General features: G+C 41.7%; 1 protein-coding gene across 1 annotated transcript in view; it reads left to right on the forward strand.

Moving 5' to 3' along the window:
* Positions 1 to 19,494, forward strand: part of LOC310769109 (putative transmembrane protein 244) — a 57,932-nt gene that overhangs the window by 34,230 nt on the left and 4,208 nt on the right. The window contains exons 2-4 of the mRNA XM_083628218.1: positions 12,876 to 12,961; positions 16,026 to 16,099; positions 17,782 to 17,907. Of these exons, the coding sequence (XP_083484344.1) occupies positions 12,930 to 12,961; positions 16,026 to 16,099; positions 17,782 to 17,907 (232 nt within the window). The 5' untranslated portion in view covers positions 12,876 to 12,929. The remainder of the gene's footprint in view (positions 1 to 12,875; positions 12,962 to 16,025; positions 16,100 to 17,781; positions 17,908 to 19,494) is intronic.

A 19,494-nucleotide genomic window follows, 5' to 3' on the forward strand; every position in this document is an offset into this window, starting at 1 on the left:
CCCAGCCTTACCTGGAGATGCCAGGCGTTGGACCTGGAATTTTATGCATGGAAAGCAGATGCTGTACTACTGAGCTATGACTCTTCCCTAGATATATTCACCACATTTTCTGCAAGAAGGAATTCAATGGAGGTTATATCAAGGCACCTCAAAACTGTATCTTGGGAGATTTTATGGACGCCAGAAATTGGGTACTAACCGTGCAACATGTGTACTCCGAAGAAAATCTTTGTGTCTTATGGGACTTATTCCCAGTAAGTGTGTCACCACCATACCCACTTGGTGAGCTTTGTGAGCTGCTAGCGGTGGTTGGAAAATCTTGCTAGTCACTCTTGAGTACTAGATTAGACTGATCTTGGTCTGCTTGTGCCTCCAGATGTTGGACTCCCATTAGCCCCACCCAGAACAGGCAGTGGACAAGGATAATGAGAGTTGAAGTCCAGAAAAATCTGGAGGCCAACACATTGGCTACCTCTGCAGTAAAGCAGTTACTCTAACACAAACTGTACCTCCGCAGATGTAGAGGCCTTCAGTTTTTCACCGTTTATTTATGGCAACTTTCCCCTGATTTACCGTGCTCACGGACAATGATCCACATTAGTGGACAGCACCATAATAAAAGGCAACCAGAAGGCCTCTTAAAAGCGGGCAGCGCCGTAATAAAAACATCAGAAGACCTCTAAATCAACAACAGGACTTTGCTCGTTCACCCAGTGAAGAGAGTTTAGGAGTTTCTGAATCATTGCATTGCTTTGTAGAAAGTGTAGATGTTCTGTAATGGTTTAGAGAAGAAACGAGGGCTGTAAAGTTAGTATTTTACTGACAACAAATTCAGGATGCATGAAATATTGTTATGTGTTTGGGGGTTTAGTCTGGATGAAACCCAATGTCTCCTTCCAAACCTGCGATCCTATATCTGTGAGGGCAGAATGTATAACAAGACAATAAAATAGTAATCGTAATAATCATAGAGAGCTTGAATAGCATAAAATAAATTCCATAGTGGAATATAAGATTGGCAGAAATACGAAACATACCAGATTTCAAGAATGTTGCCAGATAAACTCATATTTAGTGTGAATGTGCCAACCCTGAGATTGTTTGGTCATATAAATCACAAACAGCCCCCAACCAGAGGCAACAATTAATTCTTTATCTGTTGGTTGCTGCTCATCTAGTGATCTCAAGGGTGGAAGGTTAAGACTTGTTACTCTAGGGATCTATGGTTTAAAAAAGTCATGTTCATTACCATTTTTAAAAAGCTGGTTCCTAAGAAATGTGCCACTAGGGGTGATGCGGACCCCTCTGATTTAGAGCAATAAATCTTAGGTTGCATCCAGTTTTACAACTTCCTGCTCCTCACACATCTTGAATCTATCTTTTGAGAACAAGGGACAAGCATGGCTTCTTTCTTTCTCCAACCAGATAGTTAGGAGTATAGAACTCTTTCCTTTCAAGAATGAACTTCCTTGAATGATCATAAACTTGCTTGTTTTACACCAAGGCTCAGTGTAAATACTTTTCAACTAAAGGTATGTACCAAGCAAGGATTCCACTTAACTCAACTTAATTTCTGCTGCTGCTGCAAATAAATGCTGTGTGCAGACAGATTTGCTGGAGTTCTTTTGAAAGAAAGCTTTTCCTCCCTGTAATCACACTTGAGGTGGAAAAGATACAGTGCATGTGTTCTTTTACTCTTATTACCAGGGGGCTTGAGAACATATAATCTAACATCTCCTGAAACTATTTCCAGGCTAGTCTTTGAGGGGACTAACATTTTTAGCAATGAGCAGGTGGCAATTTTTTTGTAAAAATGTCTCAAACCAGCTATGATTGCTAGTTCTCAGTGTGCCATTCTCTAGAATAAGTTTTAACAAGGTTTTGATCTTCTGTTTTGTAGTAAGTGTTAATAATATTAACATTTCCTGGGCACACGTGATCTCTTGGGAGTGATTCTGAATTTCTAATGCCCATATTAAAGTAAAGGCTAGAGGGGAACTTGGAACACTCTGCCCAAAGCACTGGTCAGTAGCATCCAGTCAAGTTCTTTGGATGTTCATTTGTTACAACATGTATATTCTGCCTTTCCTCCAAGGAAGTCAAGGCGATTTACATTGTTCTCCCCTCCCAATTTTAGCTTCACAACAACACAGTAAGTTAGGTTGCCTGCGAGCTTCATGGCTGCGTAGAGATTTGAACCCTGGTCTCCTAAGTCATAGTCTGGCATTCTAACCAACTACTCCAGATTAGCTTTCCCTAATTACTCAGTGTGGCTAAGAGACTACTACTTTTTTATTTTCTCCTCTTATTCAACGCACAAATAGGAAGAAAAGGCAAACAAAATCTAACACACCTATCTAGTCTTCCAAGTCTTTACATTAGGGCTGGGCAATTTTTGGTCCTCCAGCCGTTACTGCACTACATTTCCCATTATCTCTGACCATTGGCCAATGGGACTTGGAGTCCAAAATCATCTGGAAGGTCATCCTTCTTTAACACAATATCTTCAATTAATTGCAAGTAATAATTAAGACATATTGGAATGAAAGTTCTGTAGGTCTATTCCAGTATTGTATAAAATCAATAAGCCCTTCCCTTCCCAAAATGCTTATAAAGGTAAAGGGACCCCTGACCATTAGGTCCAGTCGGCGCTCATCTTGCTTTATTGGCTGAGGGAGCCGGTGTACAGCCGGTGTACGGTCATGTGGCCAGCATGACTAAGCCACTTCTGGTGAACCAGAGCAGCGCACGGAAACGCTGTTTACCTTCCTGCCAGAGCGGTACCTATTTATCTACTTGCACTTTGACGTGCTTTCAAACTGCTAGGTGGACAGGAGCAGGGACCGAGCAACGGGAGCTCACCCCGTCGCGGGGATTTGAACTGCCAACCTTCTGATCGGCAAGTCCTAGGCTCTGTGGTTTAACCCACAGCGCCACCCATGTCCCAAGTTTATCCAATGAAATGGTGCTCCAGAGTTTTGGGCCCCAGCTTCCAAAGATTGTAGTTGCTCTGTTTTCATTGCTTTCACTGACAAACACCAAGCAATTGTCAACACACACACACAATCAACATCACAATATGTCCTTTTGTTGCAAGGGACAACATATCTGAGGGGGTCCCTTCTCAATATGGTTAAGGGTATAACTGGATTTTGTACCACAGAATATCCCTGGTATTATGGGCAAATGATCCCCTGATGATTCCACAACATGGACAGAGTTGCAAACATTGCAACTCCAACATTGCAGGAAGTACGACCTATCTAAAAAGAGGTTCATCCATGGTCAGGAAGCTGAGCCAAGTCTTGATATTATATCAGGCTAACACAGCAAATGGAGGGGCTGTCTTTACTACTTGCTCTCTTGAAGCTTGTGCTAAAGCAGACATGTGGATCCTCCAGGCAGTGGAAGCTGATCTGTTAGGGCAAATGGGGCACATTCTCACCAACCTCAGCCTACCATCAGCCAGTCCTAATCTGCCTGCCTTCTTACAGCCTTTTGAAGGGGTGGCACTGGCTGTCAGCCTCCTCCTCCTGCTGCTGATCCACCTCAGTGTTACCTTTGTAGAACTCAACTGGGAGAAATCAGTTGGCTGCACCAGTCTCTGGCTCCACCCACACTTGGCCTCCTTGTTTTCCACCCCAGTTGGCGCCATCCATCACTAACTCCAAGGGGAGGAAAGAAACACTATACTGGAAAGAAATACAGGAAAGAAACACTATACTGTAAATAAGTCAGAAATTAGATCGTTACAACAAAAGGGGAAAAAATCCTTTGGAAAATCGTGTAGAAAATTTTTCTGCTCTCTGGTGCCATCTGGTGTTGCATGTTTGTAACACATTCAAATCATTGCTTTTTGATTTATGTAGCTGAGTCCCATGTGTTGTTGAACTACAACTCCTGACTATTGGCTACGCTAGCTGGCTGGCTAGGGCTGATGGTCCAGCAACATCTGGAAGCTCACCAATTCCTTGCCTCTGCATTGAAGAGTTCTCAGACAACCGTGTAGAACTTGCCAAACTCCAGAGTAAAAAATTCTCTCTTCATTTTTGGTCTTCACGCAAGTAAACCATTTCTCCTAAGCTTGACACGTTGACAGTATTGGGCCCTGAGCATAGAGCGCTGTGCCTTCTGTTGACATGCTTAATTTTTTGACACATTTTTTAATGTATGTGTAGGGGGAGCAATCTATTGAAATAACCATTTTCTTCATATGTAAAAAGCTTCCATCTCCTTTCATAATGCTTCAGGCTACCAAGCTTCATTAGCTACAAAGCCAGGGACCTATTTTTCTAACTAATGATATTTTCTCGATTTGATTTCTTTTCCCTCTTCTAAATAATAATAATGAAATGGCGGGCAAAAGTCAAAGATAAATTGAGAGTAGCCAGGTACTATGTGGGCAGAGGAAATGTAGGCTAAGCTATGCTAGCCTTCCTCAAGAGCTATGCAACGCCAACTGTCCCTGCAAGAAGGGTTGGAAAGGAAGAGGCAGGAAATGACATCACCAATGCTCCTGGAAGAGTCATGAACAGGACAGGAAGTGGTCAGCAGGGCAGTGAAGGCGATGTGGAATTGCACATATGGCTTCAGAATGACAGGCACTGCTCAGGATGGTGTGAGCAGAGTCAGAGCCAATCCAATGTTCCTGGCGCTGGCGCTGTGCTCACCTTGAGTTGAGCTCTTCATGCCTCAGAAGTCAGGTGCGAACCTCTACCCTGCCATCATTGACCCACTGACCACTGCCGCACCAGAGGACGGCAATCTGATGAAGACAGCAAATGTTGATGCCCCTTAAAAATGGAGTGAACAGTGAGTGGGTTGTTCCATGGTAGACCCACCTATCAGAGAGTTGGAGAAGACCATTTTGCCCAACCTTCATGCGGTCAATGCATGGCTTGGGAACCCCCTGTGCAGCCTCTGCTTAAGACCTCCAATCAGGGGAGAGCCCACTAACCCTAGACAATTGGTTCCATGGATGCTCTTACCATCAATAAGTTTTTCCTGATGTTCACCCAAAATCTACCCTCGTGTACCTTAAGCCCATTACATGTACACCTGCTATCTGGGGCAGCAGAGAACAAGTATTTGCCTTCTTCAGTGCAATGCCCCTTCAAGGATTTTAAAAGTGCTATGATCCTGCCCCCATGCTCCCAGTCTTCTCTTCTGATCCCATCTCCCTCCAGGCAATTAGTTTCATTGTCAGATCACTCCTGTCACCAAGGTATTTTTGCCACTGGTCAGCTTGCTTTTTGTATTGACTGCCATCTTCATTGCTGTCCTCTGAATCCATTCCAGCTTGCCCACATCTTTCTCTAAGTATGGTGTCTTGAGCTGAACGTAGGAGGTCCAGCATGGAATAAAGGGGAACTAATACTTCATATGACTTGAGAACTCTGGCTCTATTAGGCTAAAATCACATTCACTTTTTTTTTTTTGCTGACTTACGTTCACCTTGTGATCTGCTGTGACCCTTTTCACAATCACTGTTTCCAAGCTAGGTGTCACTCGCTTGTTTGCCAACAAATGTGGAGAAAAGAGTAATCTGGGACGCAAGTAAAGCCGTGATGAGAGGGTTTTTGATACAACAGAATGCATTAAAAAAGAGAAGGCAAAATGAGAAAAAAGATAAAATTTTGGAGAAAATTAAAGAAGGTGAGAAAAAATTGAGAGCCAAGCCGAAGTCACAAGAGATTCTGAGAGAAATAAAGATATATCAAACACAATATATGGAATTGATGAATCAGGAAATAGAATGGAAAATTAAACAAATGAGACAGAAGACATTTGAATCGGCGGATAAATGTGGGAAATTACTGGCATGGCAATTGAAAAAAAGACAAAAACTGAATACAATCACAAACCTGGAAGTAGAAGGAAAAGATATAAACAACCCAAATGAGATAAGAAATTGTTTCCAGAAGTACTTTAAGCAATTATACACACAAGGGCCACAGAATGAAAAGGACATTGATGGATTTTTGAAAATAAATGGATTACAAAAAATTTCACAGGAAAGTAAAGTATTGTTGAACTGTAAAATAACAGATCAGGAGATAGAAGGTGCCATCTTAAATATGCAATTGGGCAAATCCCCGGGACCGGATGGACTGACTTCCAGATACTATAGATCCTTGAAGGATTGGATAGTGCAACCTCTGAAGGAAGTCTGCAATGAGATTTTGGAAGGGAAAAAGGCACCAGAATCGTGGAAAGAGGCCTATATTACACTTATACCGAAAACAGAGACTGAAAAGACTCAACTTAAAAACTACCGTCCCATATCCCTATTAAATGTGGATTATAAAATCTTTGCTGACATTTTAGCCAAGAGATTGAAAAGAGTATTGATTGAAGAGATACATAAGGACCAAGCGGGCTTTCTGCCGGGAAGACACATATCTGACAATTTGAGGAATGTAATTGACATTTTGGAAAAGCTAGATGTGGATATAAATACTAAAGCTGTTCTGATATTTGTGGACGCGGAGAAAGCCTTTGACAACATTTCTTGGAGTTTTATGAAGAAGAACTTACAGGGTATGGGGGTAGGCCAAGGTTTTGAAAACGGTATAGGTGCAATATACTCTGAACAAAAGGCCAAATTAATTGTAAATAATGTGGTTACGGAACAATTTAAGATTGAAAAAGGGACACGACAAGGATGCCCAATTTCCCCTTTACTTTTTATATCGGTCCTGGAGGTTTTGCTGAATATGATTAGAAGGGACCGGTTGGTTAAAGGTATACAGGTCGGAGCCAAACAGTATAAACTGAGAGCTTTTGCAGATGATCTAGTTTTGACGTTACAGGAGCCAGAATCTAGTACTAAAAGAGTTTTAGAACTAATTCAAGAATTTGGTCAGGTGGCAGGATTTAAATTGAATAAGACCAAAACTAAGGTTTTAGAGAAAAATATGACATTGTTTGAAAAAGAGAAATTTCAGAATGAAACAGGTCTGTCTGTGGTGAGGAAGGTGAAATATCTGGGGATTAATATGACATCTAAAAATGGGAACTTATTTAAAAATAATTATGAGAAATGCTGGTCAGAAGTGAAAAAAGATCTCGAAACATGGTCAAATTTGAAGCTTTCCTTGATGGGTCGAATAGCAGCTATAAAGATGAATGTATTGCCTAAAATGTTGTTTTTGTTTCAAACATTACAAATTGTGGACAAGATGGAATGTTTTAAGAAGTGGCAGAAAGATATCTCTAAATTTGTCTGGCAGGGCAAGAAGCCTAGGATAAAATACAAGATTTTGACTGATGCAAAAGAAAGGGGTGGCTTCGCCCTGCCAGACTTCAGACTCTATTATGAGTCAGCAGCATTCTGCTGGTTGAAAGACTGGCTGCTTCTGGAAAACACAGACATTTTGGATTTAGAAGGTTTTAACAATGTGTTTGGATGGCATGCATATTTGTGGTATGATAAGGTTAAAGCTCATAAAGCGTTTAAGAATCACATTGTTAGGAGATCTTTGTTTAATGTTTGGACTAGATATAAGGATTTACTGGAAAACAAAACCCCAAGGTGGTTGTCACCAATGGAAGCGAAAGCTCAGAAAAAACTCAATATGGAGGCCAGTTGGCCAAAATATTGGGAAATTTTGGAGCAAGAAGGAGATAGACTGAAATTGCAGAGTTTTGAGAAATTAAAAAACAAAGTCCGAGACTGGTTACATTACTTTCAGATAAGGGAGGCATACAATTCGGACAGGAAAATTGGCTTCCAGGTGGAAAAATCTAAATTAGAAACAGAAGTGCTAGAACCTAAAACTAAGATTATGTCAAAAATGTATAACTTGCTGCTGAAATGGAATACACAGGATGAAACGGTTAAGTCAGCTATGATTAAATGGGCACAAGATCTTGGACATAACATCATGTTTGCTGATTGGGAACAGTTATGGACCACAGGTATGAAATTCACGGCATGTAATGCCTTAAGAGAGAATATTATGAAAATGATATACAGGTGGTACATAACCCCAGTCAAGCTCGCAAAAATATATCATCTGCCCGATAATAAATGCTGGAAATGTAAGGAAGTGGAAGGTACATTTTTTCACCTATGGTGGACGTGCCCAAAGATCAAGGCCTTTTGGGAAATGATTTATAATGAAATGAAAAAGATATTTAAGTATACTTTCCTGAAAAAACCAGAGGCTTTTCTCTTGGGTATAGTCGGCCATTTGGTGCCAAAGAAGGACAGAATCTTTTTCATGTATGCTACAACGGCAGCAAGAATACTTATTGCAAAGCACTGGAAGACTCAAGATTTACCCACTCTGGAAGAATGGCAGATGAAGTTGATTGACTGTATGGGACTGGCAGAAATGACCGGCAGAATTCGCGACCAGGGAGAAAAGTCAGCAGAAGAAGATTGGAAGAAATTTAAGGAATATCTACAGAAATATTATAAAATTAATGAACTTTGAAAAGATGTTGGTTTGAACTTTGGTAGTCTCCAGCTGTTATGATAAAAAAAAAAGTTGAGTGGAAAATAAGGTGATATTTTAAAAGGAATGTTAAGAGATTAGGATTTGCTGAATTAACAAATTGAACTAGAGAACAAGAAGGGGAGGTATGAGGAAGTCAAAGAAACATGTGACTGAAAATTGTTATTGAAAATGAATTGTTTTTAATATTTTTCTTTTTCTTTTTCTTTTTGTCTTTATATAAAATTGGAAAATTTAATAAATATTCATTTAAAAAAATAGGTGTCACTCGCTTGATGTTGTTGCATAAATGCAGAACTTTTGCATTTGTTTCTGTTGAATTTTCATTTTCATAGTTCCAGGCCATCCCTTCACATTCTGTCAAGCTCACTCTGAATTTTATTCTGTTTTCTGAGGTGTTGGCTACCGTTCCCTGTTTAGTGCCATCTATGGTAGTATATGGGACGCGGGTGGCGCTGTGGGTTAAACCACAGAGCCTAGGACTTGCCGATTAGAAGGTCGGCGGTTCGAATCCCCGCGACAGGGTGAGCTCCCGTTGCTCGGTCCCAGCTCCTTCCAACCTAGCAGTTCAAAAGCATGTCAAAGTGCAAGTAGATAAATAGGTACCACTCTGGCGGGAAGGTAAACGGCATTTCCATGCGCTGCTCTGGTTCACCAGAAGAGGCTTAGTCATGCTTAGTCAGTCTTCTCCGATAAAGAAAACAATGCCCGACCTGAAGAATTTGGAGCAAATGATTCAGCAGAGGAAACACAGCCCAGAATAACTAAGGAGATAGTACAAGAATACTTGGCTAGTCTAGATGTATTCAAGTCTCCAGGGCCAGATGAACTGCATCCAAGAGTATTAAAAGAACTGGCAGATGTGATTTCAGAACCACTGGCAGTCATCTTTGAGAATTCCTGGAGAACAGGCGAAGTCTCGGCAGACTGGAGGAGGGCAAATGTTGTCCCTATTTTCAAAAAGGGGAAAAGAGAGGACCCAAATAATTACCGCCCAGTCAGTCTGACATCAATACCAGGGAAGATTCTGGAGCAGATCATTAAGCAAACAGTCTGTGAGCACCTAGAAAGGAATGCTGTGATCACCAATAGTCAGCATGGATTTCTGAAAAATAAGTCATGTCAGACTAACCTGATCTCGTTTTTTGACAGAATTACAAGCCTGGTAGATGAAGGGAACGCAGTGGATGTAGCCTACCTTGATTTCAGCAAGGCATTTGACAAGGTGCCCCATGATATTCTTGTAAAGAAGCTGGTAAAATGCGGTCTTGACTATGCTACCACTCAGTGGATTTGTAACTGGCTGACTGACCGAACCCAAAGGGTGCTCATCAATGGTTCCTCTTCATCCTGGAGAAGAGTGACTAGTGGGGTGCCACAGGGTTCTGTCTTGGGCCCGGTCTTATTCAACATCTTTATCAACGACTTGGATGATGGACTCAAGGGCATCCTGATCAAATTTGCAGATGACACCAAACTGGGAGGGGTGGCTAACACCCCAGAGGACAGGATCACACTTCAAAACGACCTTGACAGATTAGAGAACTGGGCCAAAACAAACAAGATGAATTTTAACAGGGAGAAATGTAAAGTATTGCACTTGGGCAAAAAAAATGAGAGGCACAAATACAAGATGGGTGACACCTGGCTTGAGAGCACTACATGTGAAAAGGATCTAGGAGTCTTGGTTGACCACAAACTTGACATGAGCCAACAGTGTGACGCGGCAGCTAAAAAAGCCAATGCAATTCTGGGCTGCATCAATAGGAGTATAGCATCTAGATCAAGGGAAGTAATAGTGCCACTGTATTCTGCTCTGGTCAGACCTCACCTGGAGTACTGTGTCCAGTTCTGGGCACCACAGTTCAAGAAGGACATTGACAAACTGGAACGTGTCCAGAGGAGGGCAACCAAAATGGTCAAAGGCCTGGAAACGATGCCTTATGAGGAACGGCTAAGGGAGCTGGGCATGTTTAGCCTGGAGAAGAGGAGGTTAAGGGGTGATATGATAGCCATGTTCAAATATATAAAAGGATGTCACATAGAGGAGGGAGAAAGGTTGTTTTCTGCTGCTCCAGAGAAGCGGACACGGAGCAATGGATCCAAACTACAAGAAAGAAGATTCCACCTAAACATTAGGAAGAACTTCCTGACAGTAAGAGCTGTTCGACAGTGGAATTTGCTGCCAAGGAGTGTGGTGGAGTCTCCTTCTTTGGAGGTCTTTAAGCAGAGGCTTGACAACCATATGTCAGGAGTGCTCTGATGGTGTTTCCTGCTTGGCAGGGGGTTGGACTCGATGGCCCTTGTGGTCTCTTCCAACTCTATGATTCTATGATTCTATGCTGGCCACATGACCCGGAAGCTGTATGCCTGCTTCCTTGGCCAATAAAGTGAGATGAGCACTACAACCCCGGAGTCGGTCACGACTGGACCTAATGGTCAGGGGTCCCTTTACCTTTACCTTTTATGGTAGTATAGATGCACTCTTGAATGTCTGGGTAGGAATTTCTTCAGCATCACTGAACAATGTGATCCCATCCCATGACAGATATTGAGGCCTATAAAAATCACCACCACAGGCGGCTACTCTACTAAGGTGAAGCCCACCAACCTCACTTTAGCTCCAGTCAGCCCCCACCTGCCTGTCTTCTTTCTTACAACCAATTAGAGAGAGGCTCTGCTGTAGATCTTCCTGCCTTCTGCCTTAACTGTCCCAGTGGGTGTAAGTCACCCCGACCACTGTCATGGCAGACTGCCACAGTCCATAAGATTCTGCTCAGTCCTTATAATGTCTTCAACTCTTCCAGTCAAGGAACTGGCTGCTTTCCTTTGCTCCTCCCTCTTTCTCTGCCTCCTCCGATCTTCGCCTCTAACAGGCTTTGCAGCTCAGACCTTAATCCTCTGCGGGAGAAGACCAGGCTCTCTCTTCTGGGCTACAGCTGTGCTTCACGAAATATTACCCTTGTTGTTATGAATCTTACATGGTGCCTCAAGGCAGCCATACAGCAGCCATCAAGGTAAAGCCCTTGGGGAACAGGGTACCTCTATTGAGCTGGGGGGCGGGAAGCAGAGTCAGCTGCTGCGGAGAGGATTGGGATGTCAAGCAGGGATTCACCCACACCACCTGCTCCTTATCAGTTTGAAGTCAGACTGCAGTATCTAAAGATAACTGTAGAATATCTCTATAATTCCAAAGATAGCTCTAGCATAGAATTCTCTAGCATGGGCCAGGAGAAGGTCCATGGGCATAGTCGGGGGAGGCAAGGGGGCAACTGCTCACCCTCCCCCCCATCAAGTAAATAAATAAAAATATTTAACTAAATATCACTTGGATGATATTGTGGTGCATTCTAGCGAATGCAAGTGGCAACCTGAGTGATAGATTTCTCAGTGGTTTGTAGTATGAGAAAAAAACTACAGGAAGACAGAAGTTCTATTTTATCTATGTATGTATCTTTGTATTTATATTTTGTATAATGAATAATGATAATAATATATTATTTATACAGTGCCCATCTGGCTGGGTGGCTTCCAACAAAATATTAAAAATACAATAGAACATCAAACATTAAAATATATCAAGGTGGTATACAATTTATAGGAATAAAATCAGCAAAAAGTATCCGTAAAAAAACATTATTTAAAATAAACTTCATTAAATACCAATTGGTTAAAAAGGAGAACATTCATATCTCAAAGGCCTGTCTAAACATTGTAGCTTTCAAAAGACATATGAAAGAAGGGAGGGATGGTTCTGGAAAGTCTTGTTACTAGCCTACATTTTTGAAATTTGGTATGCAGAACGTGGCTTGTGAATCTGATAAGTAGATGTTACCCCATGGGAATCAGGCACAGAGAGATTTGGAGAGAAAAATAATAAAGTTGCCTATTGTAGGAAGTACTTAACTTGGATAGAAAAGCTTCTTTCTAGGCTTACTAATCTATAGAGGAAACAAAGGCAGGTCTGAGAGAGTGAGGAGGAGGAAGTTGTGAACAGGATGCAACCTAAGGCTTGTCAATCTAAACTTCAAAGGAGAGAGAGGTCAGCAGAGAGGCCAAAGGTACAGGGATAGTCTAGGAATCTGAATCCCCTTTTGGTCAGCTGAGTTGCACCTGAACTTCCAACAGAAATGAAGCTGTGCTTTTCCACACAGAAGCCCAAGTCATTTATTTGCTGCAGAAATGCTGTTTCTCAGGCGAATCCAATACCATTTCCAGTGCTCTGTCGGGTTGCAAAGCACCTTCAACAATCACCTGCAAATATTTGGGCCAGCTAACATAGGTACCCAATTCTCGAATGACTTCTCTCCTTTGAGGTGGCACCATTTAACTTTGCTTAGCAGGAAACCAACATAAAGTCACCATGTGTACCAATCTATTTCATTTCTTCTTCTTTCCTGGTTTGATTTCCAGACGATTGTTCTTCATATACTGCTGTGCCTCCTCATTTTCTACACAGTGTATTACATGACTGGAAGCATTTGCTGTGGAGCATTCAGGTGAGGCTGCTCTCTGTGAACCATAGATGTTACTCTCAACCTCTCCTGTTAGCATCTCCCACAAGCGTTCAGTCTTCCTGCTGCTGCTCCTAATAAGTGTTTGCGAATGTTCTTTCCCCCTCCACACCTGACACAATGCTTAATTACAGTGTAGGCCATTTATTTTAATTTCCCTTTAGCTTTGTTCTGTTACAAAACACACCTGAGAGCATGTTCCTGGGAATCTTAAGGCTTGTGGTCAATGTTAGTCACACTCAGCGTAGATCTATTGACATCCTTTATTTATTTCATTCATATCCCAACTTTTTCTCCAAGGTGCAGAAGGCAGAGTACAGGGCTTTCCCCCTTCCTCATTTAATTCCCACAGCAACCCTGTGAAAATTAAGCAACTATTAATATTAACTAATGAACATAATATTATTAATGTCTATATTAATGGATATGATTAACTTAGGTCCATTAATTTCAGTGGGTGTACTCCAGGAATAAACACACACAGACAGACATAAAGTTTTGATTCTTGTCCATTGTCTTTTAACTGGTTGTTTAAAATTATTGTTTTCTCTATGTTTTTATTAATTGTATTTATCTGTTTAAATAAATATATAAAATAAATTAATAATAATAATAGTAAACATCTCTTTCAATTTTAGTGTCTGTTTCTCATTTTCACACATTAAGTTCAGTTTGCCACACTTCTGCTTCAGTCTGTGATTTTTTTTTAAGTCCTCAAAGAAGTTTGCCAGCATTTTAGTAATAATAATAATAATAATAATACCTTTATTGTCAATGTACAACCTGTGTACAATGAAATTAACCAAGCCTCTCCCCCACAAACACTAAATCTCATTGCACTCTGTGTGCTTGTTGCATAACACACCAACCCCGAAAGTCAGTTGCACTATATTATTTTCTGTTTAGCCCACAGATAGAAACTGTTTTTTAGCCTGTTGGTACAACTGATTATACTTCTATATCTCCTGCCTGAGGGTAGATTAAAAACGTGCTGGCTGGGGTGTGAATCGTCCCTGAGAATTTTTCTCGCTCTTCTAAGGCAACAATCCCTTGCGATGTCATCTAGTGGGCTCAGGGAACAGCCCATGATATCATGTGCTGTGTTCACCACCCTCTGTGAAGACTCATTCCTCCTGATATACACATTCTAGTATGCATTTTTGCCTAATACACTTTTTCTTTTGGAAAGCTTTCTTCTTGAAGGTAGCTGGCCATTGGGCTAACAAAGGTTTCCCACTCCAATTTAAACCAATGAGGCTTTCTTCCAAGTGTAGCTACATTTAAGACCAAAGTGATTACCCATCCATCAATGATAGACAGGTTTATGAGTGCCTAGCTTGACTCCCATTGTTGGTTAACCTCCCAGCCTGGCAAGAAGAGCAATGATCTGTAATAACTTAGACAAAATGTCTGGGGAAGAACGGTACTTAAGCCTTCAAGGGTAGTGGGTGGCTCTGCCAAGTTGTCCAATCTGACAAAGTTGTTGGGTGAAATCGTAGATCTCTTTGGGCAAAGTGGACAAAGTAATCAATCACAGTTACATGAAGCAAGCAGAACCCACAGCAAAACATTGCAATTTCGAGTTCTTTTTCAGGGTTCTAGCTGGGTGCATGAACACAATTACCTTTCTGCAATACCTACAACAGCCTCTCACCAGGGCTGGGTGGAAGCTGGGGGAAGAGTTTGCCTAAGGCAGTGGTGGCCAAACTCAGCTCTCCAGATGTTTTGAGACTACAACTCCCGTCATCCCTAGCTAACAGAACCAGTGGTCAGGGATGATGGGAACTGTAGTCCCAAAACATCTGGAGGGCTGAGTTTGGCCACCACTGGTTTGAGGCAACTAGTGGAGGGCTAAACTACACAGTAAGTTAAATGCACAATTATATTTCATGTATCTGGGCTTGTTGTTTGTTAAATAGCATCTCTCTCTCTCTCATCAGGGTCATACAGAATTGGAGAGGGCTGAATCTTTTCTTCCCCACCATGCTCTCATATAAACCTGTACCCCCTAAAACTGCCATTGTCACTAATAGTCTGCTGCAGAGGTTTTTTATTTTATTTACTATAACTTTTTAATGGGTTTATAAACAAGGATCATAGGAATAATAAATGATACAAATAAATAGACCAAATCTTCTCATGCCATGTGTATACCACAAAAGGAGCATAATTAATCTTCAGTGATATCTGCAGCATATGGTTCATTATTAGCGGTCAGTGTATAAGTTCTTGGTTTGTGAATTGGTTTAAACAAAAATAAAGGGGAGCAGGACAGAACAGAGTTAACAGTTAAAGTTCAACATTGCATAGCCAAATGCTTAATCAGGAGCCTTTGTGGTTGTGCTTCAATTAAGTATGAGTCTTATTCATTTCTCCCCTACTATTACCAATGAAACAGTTGGTATATTGAGGAACATGGAGGAGCGGGTTCAAAGGGAAGATAATATATGTGTAAATTAAATTTAGATAAATCCGATTGAAGCAAATGATGACGAGGTTATTCATTTTCTGGAATACTGGCATACGTTACGAAATTAAACCACACCAGAGTAAACCCATCTTTCCTGACCTGTTCACAATTCAACCATAGTTTATTTGTTAACCTCTTAAGGAGGGCTGTTTCAGCTTACAGTGGTACCTCGGGTTACATACGCTTCAGGTTACATATGCTTCAAGTTACAGACTCTGCTAACCCAGAAATAGTGCTTCAGGTTAAGAACTTTGCTTCAGGATGAGAACAGAAATTGTGCTCCAGCAGAGTGGTGGCAGCAGGAGGCCCCATTAGCTGAAGTGGTGCTTCAGGTTAAGAACAGTTTCAGGTTAAGAACAGGCCTCCAGAACGAATTTAGTACTTAACCCAAGGTACCACTGTATTGCGGAATTGAGATTCAGATGCTCAGCTTCTGCACTTGGAAACATCATGTAGGATAAAGTGGACCTTGCTCTGAACCAGCAAGAGTTAGATGATGTCGGTGGAATTTACAAGTGCCACCATCATAACTGTCATGAAGCTTCTACCGAGTTTAACCTCAAGTACTTTTCTTTCCAGGCTCAACAACTTTGGCATGCTTATCCCTTTTGAATTCAACATGGAACCATCCTATTCAAATCCCAAATATCTGGGTGAGTTGGGGAAACCCTTTAGTGTTCATAGAGATGACATTGCCTTTGAGGGTGGGGGAAGAACAGAAGCATCAAGGTATGCTTATGATGCAAAACTCAGAGTAGACCCATTCAAATTAATGGACCAAAGTTAGTCATGCCGATTAATTTCATTAGGTTCACTTTAATAATAAAAAATAATAATAATAAGTTATTTTTCATACCCTGCCCATGTGGCTGGGTTTCCTCAGCCACTCTGGGCGGCTCCCGACAGATAAAACATCACACATTAAAAACTTCCCTAAACAGGAACTTTGAATAGGACTAGCATTGGATAAAACCTAGAAAGTCTAAAATGAATGACCTCTGTATAGAAAACGACATCAAAGACATTTTGCTCTAGGGGGCCACTAGGGGCGCATTGGAAGATGGCCGACAATACCATCTCTCCGACCCACACGGGGTAATTAAGAGGCTGTTATGGGAGTAGGCAGCCTCCCTTGTTGCCCCAAGGAAATGGGGAACACTGCCCTTGCCTGCTGTGCCCATAAATCACCCCCTAATTTGAAAGAAGGGGGTGAGGGCCCTAGGCAGAATGCCCCCGTGTGGACCTCGGCTCTCCTGGATGCTGTCTCTGATCGCGCACTAGCTGCAGCAATTTGGAATAATTAATTACAAAAGTAGCAAATGCACATATTTCAAGTGAAGAAGGGGAGTGAAGTCTGCTAATTTAAGTGACCTCTGCGAAAGAAGACGACGGGTTGGAGAAACAGGAATATTTTACGATGAAGATACACCAAAGGCTGGGTATGTTGACAACGGGACTGAATGGGGGGGGGAAACCTTTTTTACTTTCCTTCTATGTGATTTACAAGAACCCCTCCTCATTAGAATTGTCGGTTGAACTGACCCAAGCAGGATGATTAAGGTCTGTGTGGAGATAAACTTTAACCAAAAGTATGCTTTATGGAGATCGAGAAGCAATAAGAGCTTTTGGAATGGCGTAGCAATTAATTCGGAGTCGCCATCTTGCCAAAGGATTTATAGCCGGGAGGAAGAACGGACTTGTTTTCAGACTGCATTCCTGGTGAATCTCCTCAGAGGTTTTGAGAAAGGAGGCAGATTGGTGAAGATTAATGATGCTAAGACTGTTTTGATGTATGGAAGTGATGTTATATGGAAAACGTCTGGATATGGCTACTGGATAAAAAAAAATAATATCCACGCAGGATTACAAAATGTTCTAACCAGCTTGTGGAGACTATCAGAGGTCACAAAGAGAAAGGAAAAATATATGAAAATAACAACAAGAGATGTGGAAAAACAATAAGAAAGGACTGGATAGTACTGTGAACATCATAAGGTTAGATTTGTGGACATTAAAACAGCAGTAAGAAGCAAGAAGTTGATTGGATCCCCTTCGGAACTTGAAATATGGGTACCCGCAACAAAAATGTAAAATTCGGCTGTGTAATTTGGAATTTATGTAATTTGGTTTGATTTGATGTGATTGGTCGGTTAATAAAAAATTATTCTAAAAAAAAAAAGACATTTTGCTCTACTATACAGGAGAACGACTGTAGTTTAGAATTTTAGCTGGGTGCTGTTGTTGTTTCCCCCCCCCCCGCCCCAATTTATAATCCAGAATATCTGGATTACACCAGGTCATTGAAGGCTTTCTTTCCCTTTTCCTCCTTCCTAAGCAAACGTGCTGTCGATGGAGACCACCTTTCTGATCAGCGGCCTCCTCTTTGCTGTGCTCCTGAAACGCTGGGTCTGGGATTATACCATCACTGTTACCATGGTCCATGTGCTCTTGACTGTTGCAGGTGAGTTCAAGGCAGTCATGTGCTAAGTTGGAGGGACCCTTTCAAGGATGGAAAAAGGAGCAACGTTTGGCACTGGATTGCAGCTTTCATGGACCAGTGAAGTAACAGCCAACTGTCCAGCTAAGATATTACCGTATTGGCCTGAATATAAGCCTCACTTCCCCCCAAATTCCAACCGTGAAAAGTTAAAGTGTGGCTTATATTTGTGACCTTACGGTATGCAGCCAGAAGCACGGGGCAAACAGCGCCAGGAACGTGGCAAAGCGGCGCCCGCCCCATGTGTATTCCCCTGTCCTCTCCCCCAAGGCAGGGAAGGGAGAGGGCGAGATAGGGGAAAGGCCATTGGCAATGCAGCACGGATCCCCACCCTCCATAAGCAGCCAGGAGCAGTGAGGAATGGAGTGGCTTATATTCGGGTATTTTTTATTTTCTTCTTTTTTCCTCTCCAATTTTAAAGGTGTGGCTTACATTTGAGTGCGGCTTATATTTGGGCCAATACGGTATCAGTCATGTTCAAATCTTTTGTTTATTTACTTAAGTTATATACTGCTTCATATTTCTACAAAAGTTTCTAAGCAGTTTATAAGTCACCCCCAAAGCAAGTTAATACAAGGGAGTATAATACAAATTCCACATGCAATGCAAAACAGTATTACTAATCACCATCATAATAACGACTTCAGATGGTATTTAAGGCTTGTCCAACTCAGAGTAGACCCACTGACATAAACATGACCATCTATAGTCTTCACTTCAGTGGGTTTACTTGAGTAGGAATTTATTGATGAAAGAACAAAATATATCCAGGTTATGGGCAGGAGAGAAATGTAATTCACTTTGTATTTAAAGGCAGGCTAACCTAAGCTGCACTTAATGAAAGAAGATGAAAAACAATAGACAGGCATCCTTCAAAATTTGCACTTATCCGAATTTTGCAACGCAGGTTGTCAGCTAAGCAACGAGTACAAAAATGTATTAGGGTAAAGTGTGCATTAAAAATGCATTTATCAGCAAAAATTACATAAAATGTGTTATATCAGGAGAGATTGTTTTGCAAAAATGGATACATCTGTGACCTTCCCATTCACACCAGCCAGCACGCCAAGTAGCCAGAGGAATGATGGGAGTTGTAGTCCAATGCCACTGGTTCCCCACTCCTGGCCTAAAAAGTTCACCCAGCAGACAAAGCCAACTTTTCCCTTCTTCCCACAGGCATCCTCTCCGCCCCCACCACCCTAGAAGCAGCAGTAACAGCTAATGATCCTGCAAAATCAAATTTAAAAACAGCTTTAAAGCAAATATGAACATTACCAAGGAAGAGAGTGTTGTTTTTAAATAGCTTGCAAATGGCTGGCACCCGCCTCTTCTCTCATGTCCCTGCCTCCGCTATTGTTCTGTCCCATTAATCCCTGTGCCATGTGGAACCATCTTTCCTTCTCTCCCATCATGGCAGCAATGATAACAGGGAAGAGCCTTCCATTTCTCTTGCGCGCTGAAATGGCAGAAAGACAGGCACCGACATCTGCAGCTTGCTGGTGCTAATGGACTGGAAAAAGGCACCCATCACTTCGCTGTCACCATGAGAGG

This window comes from Podarcis filfolensis (assembly GCF_964270895.1).
Source record: "Podarcis filfolensis genome assembly, chromosome: 8".
NCBI classification, from domain to species: domain Eukaryota; kingdom Metazoa; phylum Chordata; class Lepidosauria; order Squamata; family Lacertidae; genus Podarcis; species Podarcis filfolensis.